The sequence below is a fragment of the Cryptomeria japonica genome, chromosome 8, assembly GCF_030272615.1.
Source record: "Cryptomeria japonica chromosome 8, Sugi_1.0, whole genome shotgun sequence".
In the NCBI taxonomy this organism is placed as follows: Eukaryota; Viridiplantae; Streptophyta; class Pinopsida; order Cupressales; family Cupressaceae; genus Cryptomeria; species Cryptomeria japonica.
This window is the reverse complement of record NC_081412.1, coordinates 350,075,869-350,091,454: the sequence shown is the minus strand read 5'-3', so window position 1 is coordinate 350,091,454 and position 15,586 is coordinate 350,075,869. Positions and strand designations below refer to the sequence as shown.

The window sequence follows — 15,586 nt, the reverse complement described above, 5'->3', positions numbered from 1 at the left end:
CCCTGGTCGTCTTCCTGGAGGTGGTTGTGTCTGTGTCTGTGTCTGTGTCTGTGGCCCTGCGTTGCTACCTCCGGTAGTGTTGGTGGTGTGTCCTGGAGGTACAGTGTTTTGCCTGTCACGTGTGGCACCTACACCCGTACTGTTGCCCTCCCCTTCGTTCGGACACGCTCCTACTCCTGCCTCCCGTCGGTGATCTTCACTCCGTGGTGTGAGGGATAAGTTCCTAAACTGATCCCGCGTCTCCTCGACTAGATTTCGCCTTAACCTTGTTTCTTCTAGAAATTCTTCGTGGCTCCGCGTCCTACGTTGATCTGGCGACGGGTAGAAATTTCCGTCGGCATCTGCACCTTCCGTGACACCTCCTTGGTTCCCCTCGGGCCCCCCTTCGGCAGGTCGTCCTTCGGCAAGTTGCCTCAGCCTCCGTCTACGTTTTACTTGCTGCTCCAGAATCAAAGCCCTCTGCGCGGCCTCCCACTCATTCGTTTCCGGTTTTCTATTTCTATCTTTATTCAACAAGTTTGGCATTAATTGTAACACATCTCCTTAACTCTCAATTCTTTAAATCAAAACATGTCTTTATTAATTCATCTGCTCAAGTACAACTCGTGTCAATGACACTTTTATTTGAAAATAAGAAGTTCACATTTCAATTCCCTCCTGGCCTGTCGCCATCTCTTTCCGTGTCCTGTCGGTTGTTCTCTTCGTATCGTTGCAGGATTTGTTGTCGTCGCTCTTCCTGGGCAATCTCCTCCAGGCGGGCCTGTTGTGCCAGCGATGCCTGTGCAAGCAACCGGGGGAGGTGGTTCATCAACTGGTTTACTGCCGGGCTAACCTCCAGCACTGTCCACACGGCACTTAGTGGGATTTCTGCCTCCGCTGCTTCTCGTCGAACGTATGTCTGAATGGCCACCTGGAGCAAAATCAAGAATTCTCATGTTGTCGTGTCTTCTCCTGTGTACAGTTTTGTCTGCGCGTCGTCGGCCTCCGGGTTCACCTCACCAACAGGTAGGCCCATTGTGTCTGTGCGCCATCCGTGTCTTCCTTTCCCGAGTTCGTCTAGGCAACGGCGCCAAATGTTTGCCCTCTCGGGTGAATAACTTAAGACATAAAGAACATAATGCAGAATAATGCCGTAAATATCAGACAAGTGTAACAGATGTTCTATTCATAATAAGTGTGTTTTACAAGTTACATTCCGGAGTATAAAAGGGTACCGAGGGGGTGCAAGCGCCAACCGTCGCACCGCAACTTCCACCCCTCGGTTGCCAACTAACCAAAACAATTACACATAATTAACTAATATTATGCCCGTGTACAATAATGCCGCCAACACAGCACACACCCATGCATACCACCAAGAACAAAGATGCTACTGCCTGTAACTTAATAACAGTTCTGATCTGATCCAATCCATGGTGATGTTGTTGGATGCTTTGATTCCTTTCCTTTATATCTCTCAATGTGAGGGAGAAGTCACACCACTTCATCATGCATGCCCTTTGGCAAGAGACACACCCTTTCAATTTCACTATTAGCACCTTTTGAAAGAGTGCAACCCTTCATTATTTCTGCCCTTTGAAAGGGACATAACCTTTCATAATCAGGTCTGCACTTCTTATTTAAATCAGATTTTCAGTTCTCATTTTCAAATTTTCCCCCTCTCAAATAAGGTTTTCCTCTCCCATTTATATCTTATTGTTGAGGGAGTCACAACTTTTCCTTCCATATCTTTGGACCATTCATTAACTTAATTAAATTTTAATTAATTATATTTAATTATATTCTTTTATATTTTAATTTAATTTTTACTATTTAAATTTTATTATTATTATTTATTATTAAATTCTATTTCAATGTGGGCACATTACACACTCCATAAGGAAAAAAAATGAAATGGTGGAGAAGAAAAATTAAAAACTTTTCAGTCCAATGACATCTCTCCAGAAAGATAAAAGCATAGAGTTGGAGCAGTCAATTTTGAAGGTTCCTACTCCTTTCAGCTTACAAAACTCAACAAGGCCTGTCATCTTAACTCCAGAAGAGAAATGGGGTTTAGTTTTGCATGCACCCTCACAGTTTTGAGATGGAGGAGGAAGCAATAGATTGCACTGAAGTGAGCAACAAAAAGAAAACCATTAAAACACAAAACCAGAGGCAGTGGTATTGAGATCTCATAGTAGAAAAGGAAAGTCTTAATATGAAAAATAACTCTCTTTATGCATGCTACATCTGGTATACGTAACTCATGCAAATTTAATCTATTTCTTTTAATGTTATGGTTGGGAGAAAGCCCCATTAATAGAACCTTTGTATTTAATCTAAAATAAATAATTAAATTTAATATTGTAGGTAGTGGCCTTGGATATAAATACCGATGATAAGCAATTTACCTCGTTTTCATCCATCAAGAGATTTGCTGCTTTGAGGTCTCTATGAATAATATTATTTTGGTGCAGGTAGTCCATGCCTTTAGACACATCAATGGCAACCTTAAGAAGAGCTGGCAACTTGAAAATGCCTTTATGCTTATGTAGATAATCATAAACGCTACCACCAGACATAAACTCTGAGATCAAAATATCAGGAAGAATCACTATTACTTCAAATTTCATACACAAAAATTAAGTTGCAGTGATATAAATATAACAACTTTGCTTGTGTGCTAAAGTAAACAAGGTCAAATGATCAAATTGAATACATATGCAGAAGTGTCAATTAAATTTTCTACTCAAGAATTGGAAATGTAAGAAAACGTTGACTTATAATTTGTATCATAAACAGACCTAAAAAGTGTACTTTTACACATTCTACACACCTGTGACAATGCAAAGATTTGGTGGCCTTGTGCAAGAACCAATAAACTGAACAATGTTCTTATGCCGTACTTTCCTGAATTTGGAAAAAAAAAAAACAGTTGTCAAAAATAGTGTATTAGTGTTCATGACATTCACAAATATAATGTCATATGATTATCAAAAATAGGGATATAACATTGAAAAGCAATAAATAATTTAAAAATTGTCTCTTCCAAATTATTAATTAACATGAGAAACATTTCCATCGTTTGGTGAAGCCCTGACAAAATATAAAAATAAAATTGAATGTTTAAAACAATCAGTTCTATTTGAATCAGTGGTTATGAAATGTGAAAGGTAAAATGTCTCGGTGCTATTGGAATAGGTAAGTAATAAAATTAGGAAATGGTGCCCAAGTGTCTGGTGCCATCCACTATTTTAGTAGCTCTAGCAAGGAAACACTATCTCCAATAAAATATTATTTCCTCATAAGATTCTCCCTACGTTACCCGGGGACGCATCCCCGGTATTTTTTTTAGGCGTCCCCATCCTAGGGACGTCCCGGGGACAGGGGACTCCTAGGGGACGTCCCCATAAATTCTGCATATAGACATTGAATTTTGACAATGAATTCTACAAGCAATTTGACTTTGACTCTCAATTAAACACAAATTTGCCATAAGAACTCTGCTGGTTCTTAGATGTTAAGGTTCTATAATGTATATGTGCATGTTCTATCCATGTTTTCATATGAATATTTTAAATTTCCCTATATATTTTAATTTTCCCTATATTTGTATAGCCGTCCCCAAAACTGACAAAAAAAATCACCGTCCCAGAAACGCGTACCCCCGTCCCCTACCGTCCCCATTCCGGAAACTCGAGGTAACATAGGATTCTCCAAAATGACCCCTCATCTAGTTACTGATTTAGGATGAACCGGATAAAGGAATTGTTATGCTTCTGAGAGCCTATTAAAATTACACTATCAACCAAAAAAGAAGATAGGGTTAATTACATAATGGTAATTGGTTAAAAGGAGAATTAACTCCAACAGTTCAATTTTAAAGTTAGCATCAAAAGACCAAAAATTCTGTAGGACCAACCAAAAGTTTATGTGCCATCACAAAACCATCTTAACATGCATCATTGGAAGCCAAACTTATGATCTCCACTTAATGGTGGTAAAAGATTTATTCAAATGCCAAGAATCTTGTTCTACATGTTGGTTAACTCAACATTATAATTCCTAAACCATGGGAGGCTACCCAGAAGTATGATATTTTTAACATCAATGTAATTCAATTATTTACTTCTTGAAAACATGTGATAATCAATATGTTCTCAAGTAATATCTTGATGCTACAAAATACTGCTCTCTATTTTACCTGATAGGAAGTTGTGTTGGTTTGTGCTTGAATTATTTGTTTTTCTTAAGTATATATATTGTAAAGTTTGTCTATAATTTTAGGCCAGGGTTAGTCTTGAGTTTAGTTAGGTCTCAAGGTGTTTCCCCTTACAATTTGAAGAACAGTTCTACTATAATGTCCCTACTAGTTAGAGACCATTGTCCTACAAAACAGATTGTTAGAAATACAACAAATATACATATATAGCTAATCTAATTTGCAATTAAACTTAAATTACTTAATTAATGCTAATCTCAATTCTTATTTAATAAAAAGGATACAAGTGCAGTACTGGGACATATCCTTAGGGCTGTAAAACTCACCTTCTTGGAAATTGAAGGTTAATTCGATTCCTGTCTTGGATGTAATTTCTTACACCCAAGCCATCCAGGAAATCGAAGGTTAATTCGATTCCTGTCTTGGATGTAATTTCTTACACCTAAGCCATACCAAGGAAGACCATCCTATATGATCCATTCCTTGCCTTGGATGATGCATCTCATCATCCACGTCTACCAGAGGGGACCGGCCAGATCCGTCTCTTCTTGGATGAACTTAGTCAACCAAGCCATATATATGCATATAGATATTCAGTATATACTGCCCACCAGGGATTATCATAATCCCTCCATTAGGCTAAGGGAGTTTCCTCCCTATAGCCTCCATCATATAATCACATTTATATTACATTTTATAATTGATTACTACTTTCCATTCACATTTACATATTCCTAACTTAACATGTATTCCATAACATAAATTCAGAAAATGTCCATTATCAAATATTCACATTTATTAACGTATATTCCTAACAATTCATTGATATGTATTCATTAACATATGTCTATGCATATTCATTAACATCTGAAAATCATTCATTAACATACGTATTAAACTGTTCATTACTTATATTCATTAACATATGTATTAAAGTATTCATTATTTATATTCATTAACATATGTAATAAAGTATTCATTATTTATATTCATTAACATATATAATAAAATATTCATTCATGACTTACCTGTGCGTAACCTGCTGTCGTAGCTTTCAGATTTTTCTCTCTAACCACGTAGCAGTCCTCCTTATCCTTTTTGCTACCCCCTGGTCCTGTGGTTGTATGGGTTTTATACCCATGGAGGGGAATAGTCGTGACCCTCCGCGGGGTCCCTTCCGTGGGAAGTGGTGTGATGGTAGCCGCAGCCTTTTATACCCATGGAGGGGAATAGTTGTGACCCTCCGCGGGGTCCCTTCCGTGGGAAGGGGTGTGACGGGTCGCAGCCTATGTTGCGGCTTCCGTCCCACCACTTCCCGTAAACATATTGCCATCTTAAAATATAATAATTTATTCCCATCTCTAATATAATAATTTATTCCCAACTTAAAATATAATAATTTATTCCCATCTCTGATATAATAATTTATTCCCAACTTAAAATATAATAATTTATTCCCATCTCTAATATATTTAAATATATCAATACATTTCCCCATCTTAAAATATAATAATTTATTCCTTCTAAATAATATATTAATATTATTTAATAATTTAATTCCATCATTTTAATAATTGTCTTACATCATTTTAATTCCATAATATATTAATATATTACATCGTTTTAATAATTGTCTTTTAATTTATTACATCATTATAAGGCTTACATCAGGTAGTGAGGTAGGGTTATCAAATCTACCATATGTGCTGTTCCATTTTGTATTGTCTTGCAAGAGACAAATTAAAACACTAACACAAAACATGATGTTCAATGATATAATATATATCTTGAACTACATTGAATACAAATGGAAATCCATGTCAATGAACATTTCTCCAATCTGACTGTATTCTGTACTTTGTGAGAGTATACAATAGCTGGGAACACAAACACCACCATCAAGACAAATCTAGTCAACAAAAAAACTAATTAGCCCAGTAGTCTGCATATATCATTCTCCAACATAATAAATTATATATCACTACATTCAATTTTTTTTTCTCTAAGTACGTATAATTTTCCAGGAAAGAAATATAACCAGACATTAGAACCAAAGGTTTCAAGTATTCTGCAATAGATGAGTGACATGAAAAAAGACAAAGGAAGAATGTTTAGTTGGAGGAAAAAGTAACTTAATTAAAATTGATGTCCCTTTTAGTTCGTTTTTTCAATAATATTATTGAATCTTTATTGTGTTTTAATAAACATTACAGAAAACTATTTATAACGAAATCATAAATAGGTTTTGTTAGCATTTTCATTTCATTATTATCATTTATAATAATCTAGTCAATAAATGTAAAATTTACTCATATCTCACCTTCAGGATTTTAAAAAGGAACAAAAATAGTCAAAGATGCTATAATACCTCATAATGAAGACTTCTTGAGCAAATTCACGTTGCAAATCGACATCTAGACGTTCAGGCTTAAGAACTTTAATAGCAACATCTTGACCACAATAAGTTCCTCTAAACCTGCAAAACAAGACTAGCCACCTTTCAAACACCTGCTCCAAACATCACGTATCTCATTAAATAATCCAATTAAGTACTTCTACATAACAGTGTTCCCTTAAAAGAAAATCTAAAAATACTAACAAGTCACCATAAGAACCCGAAGCTACTTTACGGTCAAGTTTCAAGAGCTTGCTATCAATCTCCCAAACATCTCTTCCATCATTTGGTATTCTTACACATTCAACATTAGATTCCCCACTAGAAGGGGTTTGTTCCATAGGAGAAGATGATGGAGAGGGCTTTGACCAAAGTCCCTTCTGTAAAGGAAACAAGAAAATACTATCAAAAAAAATATTTCTCAAGAGCAATTACATGAAGAGAATTTCAACTATTTACTTTATCTGGAAAAAAAAGATAATTTCAATTATTGAAATTTTGAAACTATAACACATTAAAGTGAAAAAAATTACTAAAATGCATGCTAGGTTAATAACAAGCCTGGAAATAAAAACCTAAGGAAAATCCACAAAATACCATCCCAAATCCCATATTGCATAGCACCTTACCAACATAACTTGAGGCAACAACAAAATATTAGCATTGAGAAAACTGTTATTAGATAATTAGTTCTTGCTTTATCTAAAGCAAAAGCTTTCTCTTTATTTCTGCATTACCTTTGAGGACAAGTATAGTCGATAATAGATATCAGCTCTTTTGGGACAACTATAGTTAACATACACTAAGTTTTTTTGCAAATCCCCATACACATTACCAAATTATTCATATGAACATTTGAAACCACCCCACCTCAGTCCATTAAAACATTGAATAAAGATGTCATCCCTGCATATCTATGTACAGAGAGTATGATTAAAGAGACAAAAACATGGCAACAAAGTTTTGACAACAGGGAAACTACGATGGATGAAGTATCCAATTTTAAGATTATGATACTGTCTGCTAGTTAACTTTTGTTTATTCTATCATTAAACCTATAAACAAAACTATCAGAAAACATAAAAAACTATTTGATTTTTGTGTCCCCTGAGTTGACATGACTAATGGTTGTAAAAGGTAAGCAGAATTTCTGAAGAAATTTTTACATGATATGGAAATGAAAGAACGATTTCAAATTTGAAAACAGTAAAGTAGAGATTAGATTTCTACAGTCCATTATGATTAGTGCTTTGTTTCTGGATTCAACTGTATAGGATTTTGTTTGTGTCATGTCCCCACCATGACACCCCTATCCACACCATTGTTAATAAGAGAAAATTGTCTTGGAAAAAGACTTCACAATTTTCTTTATCAATCCCAGGCAAATATTAACATAGACGAACAAGAATGGATGCACCAATGGACTTTACTAATTACTAAAAATGGCAACTGATCTTCAATACGCAGAAGATCCAATATGCAACGATCAAGAAGAAAATATACTAGCGGATTCATATCAAATCACCAAGGAAATATGCTGAGCATTCAAAAAGACAAGCCACCAGATTCATCACGTACGATTCATTAGATATACGTTGACAGAACCATAAATAAGAAACAATATGCAATAAACCTAGGGCACCATAATTGGAAGTTAATAAAGGTGTGATCCATTAAGGGATTGCAACGATTTGATTAAGACAAACAATGAACGGTGGACAGATTGATTTACCAGAGCATATAATTCACAAGCCCAATTTCCATTATTAACAAACAGCAATTACAAGGAAAGGGAGCCGTTTGGTTTTGAGGAAATGATTAGTTTAAGAAACAGCAAAACCATAGGGTGCAATCAAAGGAAGAAATAAATAATTAATTTAACAGGAGGCGGCATTACTCCTCACAAGAATCGCCTCTTCTCAAGGGAGCAATGAGATATAAATGGGAAAGGGCTGCGTTGCAAGGTGGGAGAAGATCATCAAGGAATGCAACATCTGCAGAAACATCAAGTATCAATACCAACAGATCAGCAACCAATCCAATCAACAGGCAGATTGTATTTCCAGCATCACTCAGTATGCAACAATAGCATCGAATCCAGCAATTGACATCAGATTGGACAAGGTCACACAGTCAATCAATAAATAGCATTTGAGAGATCTCAATCTAAACATTGCGTCCAATGTCTTGGTATAAATAATACTCACATATATTTGTCAATTCCTTATATATATGTATCTTTATATGTGGTTGATGCTGAGTAAAATTAATGCTTAAGTGTGTGTCTCTATGGTAATAAATAGATATGCATACTGTCTGAAAATCCACCTTGCAGGAGAAAGCTTGAGGTGTGAGTGAAGGGTGACAAGTGAGCTCGTAAGTAGGCCGTCCTAGAATGACCATAGCGGCCTAGGACAAAGAGGGCACTTACAAAGTCAAGAAACCCCCCTTACAACCTCCGCCCGACTCCACAAGATGGCAACTGTTTGTAGGGAGACAAGACATGATTGGGGAAAGCAAGTGCAAGCCACCAAGCAAGTGTTGTCGGGAAATATGTATATCTTATGTTTTGGTAATGTCATTTGTTAGTAGTTAGTTAGCCGACGGGTAGGTAGTTGGAGTCACGACGGTTGTGTCGCACCCCTTCGGCTGTTATATATTGTACTACCTGCGGGTATTGAGTGGTGGGTAGTTTACGACAGATAATGCTATGAACATTGTATACACTTTGAGTTATTAATGGAAAGCTTATTCTTGTATTCATGTTGTTATTGCATTGTTTATTTCTGCATTACTTCTGTATTCCTTCTGTTTACCCAGTGAGGCAAACATTTGGCGTCGTTGCCTAGACATACTCAGGAACGGAAGAAATAGATGGTGCACGGACATGATGGGCCTACCCGTTGGTGAGATAAACCCAACGGCCGACGACGCACAAACAGAGCTCTATAGCGGAGAAGGCACTGCCACGAGGGAATTTTCAATCTTGCTCCAGGTAGCCATCGAGACCTACGTCCGACGAGAGGCCACGGAGGCTGAAATCCCACCAAGTGTCGTGTGGACAGCACTGGAGGTTAGCCCGGCAGTGAATCGGTTAATGAACCACCTCCCCCGGTTGCTTGCACAAGCATCGCTGGCACAACAAGCTCGCCTGGAGGAGATTGCTCGGGAAGAGCGACGCCAACAAATCCTCCAACAGTAAGAAGAAAGCAGCCGTCGGGAAGCAGAGCAGGATGGCACGAGGCTAGGAAGGAATTGAACCCTGAATCCCATAGGGATAAAGGAACATTCTATATTCAAATAAAGGTGTCATAATATTGACACGAGTTGTATCTGACGAAATGAATTAATAAAGGCGTGTTCTGGTTTATGTGTTGTGAATTATGGAAATGTATGGGAATTAATGCCCAACCTATTAAATAAAGATAGAAATAAGAAAGCAGAAACGGACGAGTGGGAGGCCATGCAGAGGGCCTTGATTCTGGAACGACAAGTAGAACGTAGAAGGAGGCTGACGCAACTTGCCGAAGGACGACCTGCCGAGGGGTTGCCCGAAGGGAACTATGGAGGTGTCACGGAGGGTGCAGAAACCGAGGGAAATTTCTACCCGTCACTGGAACATTGTAGGGTGAGAAGCCACGAAGAGTTTCTAGAGGAAACAAGATTACAAAGGAATCTAGTCGAAGAGACCCAGGATCAGTTCAGAAACTTATCCCTTACGCCACGAAGTAAGGATCACCAAAGGGAGTCAGGAGTGGGCGCAGGTGAGAATGAAGGGGAGGACAATCGTACGGTTGTAGTTGCCACACACAGCAGGCAAAACACCGTACCTCCAGTCACCCACGCAGGACACACCACCGGCATCGAAGGGAGCGGCGCACAGACACAGACACAGCCACAGCCACCTCCACGAAGACAACCCCCATCGATGGCGAGCAAACAGAAGTTGCCTAAATTCAACGGAGATGGCAACGATGACCCTGTACGGCACTGTCGTACATGTTAAGACAATATGGTCAGCCAACGAGGTAGTTGACAAAGCGGATTGGGTGGTGCAGTTCCCTGCCACCCTGAGAGGAGTAGCCATCGATTGGTACTCTGATGTGGATAAAGCAAAGGTGGGAACATGGGATGACCTACAGAAAGCTTTCAAGACGGAGTTTCAACTCCTCCGAGATGATAATGAGATTGTGGCGAAGATATTAAGTACAAAGCAAGGAAAGCACGAGACAATGCGAACATACAGCCGACGGTTAAAGGAGTTACTAGGGAAGATGGAGAACCAGACGGCTGACGGACTAAAGAAGAGATGGTTCGTGCAAGGGTTGCGGTCATCCCTGCAGAGAAAGATGAAAATTGTACCGCCCACTTCATACGATGACCTATACAACCGCGCGATGGATTTGGAAAGTGAAGAGAAAACATCGCGGAAGAAAAAGGACAAGTCCTCTGCAGAAGAGGAGTCCTCAGGAGAAAGCAGCAGTGACAAATCATCAAGTAAGAAGGTGCAAGCTCTTCAAAAGGATATGCAGCGTATGTTGAAGGAATTTAAGAACATGAAAGGAAGCACGAGCAAAAACGAAGACGTGTGGTGCACTGATTGTAAGGAAGGTCACACAAAAGGCACCTGCCCGAAGAAGGCATTCTGCGAAATTTCCCAGATGTTGGGACACACCGTCAAAGAATGCCCCTACAACATGAAAACAAAAGGGAACCAGGTATTCTTCGCGCAAGAGCAGCCCTCACTGTCAGCGGGCTCCGCCCAGTCGCAAGCCGATGCCATTGCATCATCCGGTGGTTATAGAGGTAACCAAAGAGGAGGGAGAGGCAACAACAATCGGAGCAGAATGCAGTATGACGTTAAGGGGCGGCCAATAATTCAATGTCGGGCCTGCAACCAATGGGGGCACTTCGCTCGGGAGTGCCAGAATACTGAAACCCCCCAGAGCCTGTGTAGATGGTGTGGCCCCAGTGATCACGATGACACAAAATGCCCTAAACAGGGGGTGAATCTCCTCAATATTGAGAAGACGGGCGAAGTATTGGCGATCACTCGCGCGCAGGCGAAGAAGGTAACGTATCCCGACCCCCGCACAGAGAAGGAGAGACTGCGGGAGGCGAAGGCCGACATTGAACGGGAGATGGCGGCAGAAGGACGGAAGAACACGGAGACGATGAGTCCCTCAACCCACCTGAAAGCGAAAAAGAATATTATTGGGCAAGTCTTGCAGATGGAGGTACCGATAAAGATAAAAGACCTTCTAGACTCCATGCCACATTTGAGGACTGCCATCCTCAGCAATGTGCTAAGCACCGCACACGTACCTTCGAGTGCACCACAGGTGGAGGTTCCCGTCAGCCCTTCGATTGACCCGATGTTACTAGCCTTGAACAGTGGTAGACACCCAACTGTGGTAGAAATGGGCATCCTTGGGACCATTCTAAAGGACACCATTGTGGACGGAGGTGCTGGGGTGAATGTACTACCAAAAGAGACATGGAAGAGGCTAGGGAAACCCACCCTGTGGCCATCCACATTTAATCTGGTAGGAGCCGACAAAAACAGCATCAAGCCACTCGGCATATTGATGGCCCAGCAAATGACAATTGGTACGCAGCCCTTCTTGTTAGATTTTGTAGTTATTCCCTTGAAAAAGAAAGGCTATGACGCCATCCTAGGGAGTGTGGTTGATCACCGCGAGGGTGAACCATAACTGGAAGAAAAATACACTTTCCATGGAGAAGGTAAGGCGGAAATATATCATTGACCTACAGACCCAAGATGTCGGCGAAGAGCTCGCCTCTTCCAACTCGGACTCAGAGGACTCTAATAAAGGGGAAGGGGGTCCCGACGAAAGCAAGGGCAAGAACACGATGGAGCCGAACAGTGAAGGGGTGCTCGAATTGGAGGAATGTTCTGAAGATGAGGTGTGCTCACTCAACGGGCTCTTCCATTGGCAAATGGAGGACTACGAACTTTTTCACTGCAACATGTTGCAGATAGAAGAGCCCGACGATACAGAGGTCTTCCCTCCGGAATACAGAGAATATAAGGAGGGGGAAGCCCGAGTGGACGAGGCACCCGCACATCAGTTCGATAGAGACAAGCCAATTCAATTTGAAGAGTCCAAGCTAAAGGCAACAAACCTGGGAAAGGAGAACCCACGAAATATATTAGTCGGGGATGACTGGGATCCCGTGCTGAAGACAGCGGCCTTCAAAATATTCCTGGAGTTTAAAGACATCTTCGCATGGACGTATAAAGACTTGAAGGGGGTACCTCCTGAACTGTGCGTGCACCGCATCCCGTTGGTACCCAGAGCCCGGCCTATACGAAAGAGACCGTACCGGATGAACCGCAACTATGCAACGCAGGTGAACGATGAGATAGAAAAAATGCTGGAGGCCGGTATCATTTTTAAAGTACAGACAAGTGAATGGGTGTCGCCCATAGTCATTTCATTAAAGGAGGCTAACCAGATAAGGATTTGTGTGGACTTCCGATGTCTCAATGCATTTATGATTAAAGATCCTTTCCCAATCCCATTTACGAACAGCATACTGGAGGAGGTGGCCGGCCATGAGATGTACTCGTTTATGGATGGATTCTCCGGATATAACCAGATCTCAATCGCCGAGGAAGATAAACTGAAGACCACCTTCGTGGTCGAAGATGGTGTCTATGCATACAACCAGATGCCATTCGGCCTATGCAATGCACCTGCAACATTCCAACGAATTATACTACACATATTCGACAAGATGTCGGTAGGGAATTTCAAAGCCTTCCTCGACGACTGGTCCATCTATAGCAGGCAAGATACACATTTGGTAGCCCTCAGAGAGTGCCTGGAGAGATGCCGAAGGGCAAGGCTGGCCCTTAATCCAAAAAACTGTCGATTTATGGTACCTCAAGGCAAATTGCTTGGGCACATTGTATGCAAAGCAGGTCTGAAGACGGACCCAGACAAAATACGGGTGATCATAGAGAAGGAGCCTCCTACGGATGTCACCGGGGTAAAGTCCTTCCTGGGCCATATCGGCTACTATAGGAGGTTCATAAAAAACTTTGCACAAATATCCCACCCCTTGGACAAGCTTACTCGCAAGGGTGAGCCGTACACCTGGGGGACCCCGGAGAGGGAATCATTTGAGGAATTGAAGACAAGGCTAGTAGCTGCTCCCATCCTCGCTTACCCCAACTGGGGCAAGGAGTTCCATGTCCATGTGGACGCTTCAAACTTTGCGATCGGTGCCACACTGGCCCAAGTGGTAGATCACAGGTTGGATCATCCCGTCTATTTTGCCAGTAGACTATTATCCAAAGCGGAGAAAAATTACAGCACAACAGAACGGGAGACATTGGGGATGATCTATGCAGTACAAAAATTCAAACACTATCTGTTGGCGACACCATTCACATTCTACGTGGACCATCAAGCCCTCATGTACTTGGTCAACAAGCCGATAATTCAAGGAAGGACTAGTCGATGGCTACTCTTGCTGCAGGAGTTTACGTTCACAATAATTGTACGGCCAGGCAAAAGCCATGTCATTGCTGACCAATTGTCCCGGATTAGGTCCGGAGAGCCGCCAGAAGGGGTAAATGATGAATTTCCAGACGCCCACCTATTCAAGATCGCAGTACTACCACCATGGTATACTGCCATCGGGGAATATCTCTCCACCTCGGTATTCCCCCAAGGCATGCCACCGAGAGAGCGAAGAAAGCTTGTGTTGAGAAGCCGCACATTCCAGCTGATTAATGGTTTATTGTATAAAATGGGGCCCGACGAGGTGTTACGTTGGTGTGTGATGGAGGAAGAGGTGCCAAGCATCTTGAGGGAAGCACATGAGGGGCCCGCAGGAGGCCATATGGGACCAGACACTACGGCAAGGAAGGTGTTGCTAGCAGGCCTCTAGTGGCCAACGTTGTATAATGATGTGAGAGAATGGGTAGTAGGTTGTGATACCTGCCAGAGCTGAAAAGGGATTTCATGCCCCTCAACCCTTCGCATGCTCAAGAACTATTCGAGCGCTAGGGGCTGGATTTCATCAGGCCGCTCAAAGTGAGCCGCGCCAGGAGGTGTCGCTACATTGTGGTAGGCACTAAATATTTAACCAAGTGGGTTGAAGCGCGAGCCCTACCAGACAACTCGATCGTAAGTACAGCAAGATTCATCTACGAGCAAATTATTACGCAGTATGGGATCCCTATGCAGTTGACAAGCAACAGAGGCGGACATTTTGTGAACCACGTGATTAAACTCCTTACTACAGAGTTCAAGATTTTCCATTCACTATCTAGCCCCTATTACCCACGAGCCAGTGGGCAGGCCGAGGCTACAAACAAGATTATTGTAAGCGTGATATACAAGTCGTGCGGTGTCGAGGGAGAAGACTGGGAAGAAAAGTTACCTTCGGTCTTGTGGGCCTACCGTACAACCTACAAGGTGACCACAGGCCAGACTCCGTTCCAACTCATGTACGGGCAAGAAGCTCTGGTGCCAACGGAATTCATGGTGCCAAGCCTTCGTATTGCAGTAGAGAACAGACTCGAGGATATGGAGAGCCTGAGGGAGAGACTGTATGCTTTAAGCAAGTTGGACGAAAAAAGAATGATGGCACAATGGGCCACAGAGGCAGCCTAGCAAAGACGGAAGGTCTGGCATGACAAGCATCTTCGGCGAATGAAGTTTACTCCTGGGCAGTTAGTGTTGAAATTCAATGGGAAGAACGAAATCAAACCAGGGAAATTTAAAGTGCGATGGCTAGAGCCCTTCAAGGTACGCGAGGTCAATGCCAACGGGGCGATCAAGTTGTGGACGTTCGACGAGAAGGAGATACTTGACGTCGTCAATGGGTCGAAATTAAAGGTTTACCACAAACGGAGGGAACCTGGACCCTCCAATCAAGATGTTTGACAGTCTTATTAAAAATAATAAAAAAAATTTAAAAATGTACGATCCATACGGTCAAAAAAAAAAAAA

At 41.3% G+C, this 15,586-nt stretch overlaps 1 protein-coding gene across 1 annotated transcript in view; it reads right to left on the bottom strand.

Annotated features, from left to right (window-relative positions):
* LOC131045345 (serine/threonine-protein kinase STY46) overlaps nucleotides 1–15,586 on the bottom strand; it is a 261,615-nt gene that overhangs the window by 80,368 nt on the left and 165,661 nt on the right. Inside the window, exons 8-11 of the mRNA XM_057978929.2 lie at nucleotides 6,801–6,976; nucleotides 6,570–6,677; nucleotides 2,816–2,889; nucleotides 2,391–2,566 (exon numbers count right to left, since the gene is read on the bottom strand). Coding sequence (XP_057834912.1) covers nucleotides 2,391–2,566; nucleotides 2,816–2,889; nucleotides 6,570–6,677; nucleotides 6,801–6,976 — 534 coding nt within the window. The remainder of the gene's footprint in view (nucleotides 1–2,390; nucleotides 2,567–2,815; nucleotides 2,890–6,569; nucleotides 6,678–6,800; nucleotides 6,977–15,586) is intronic.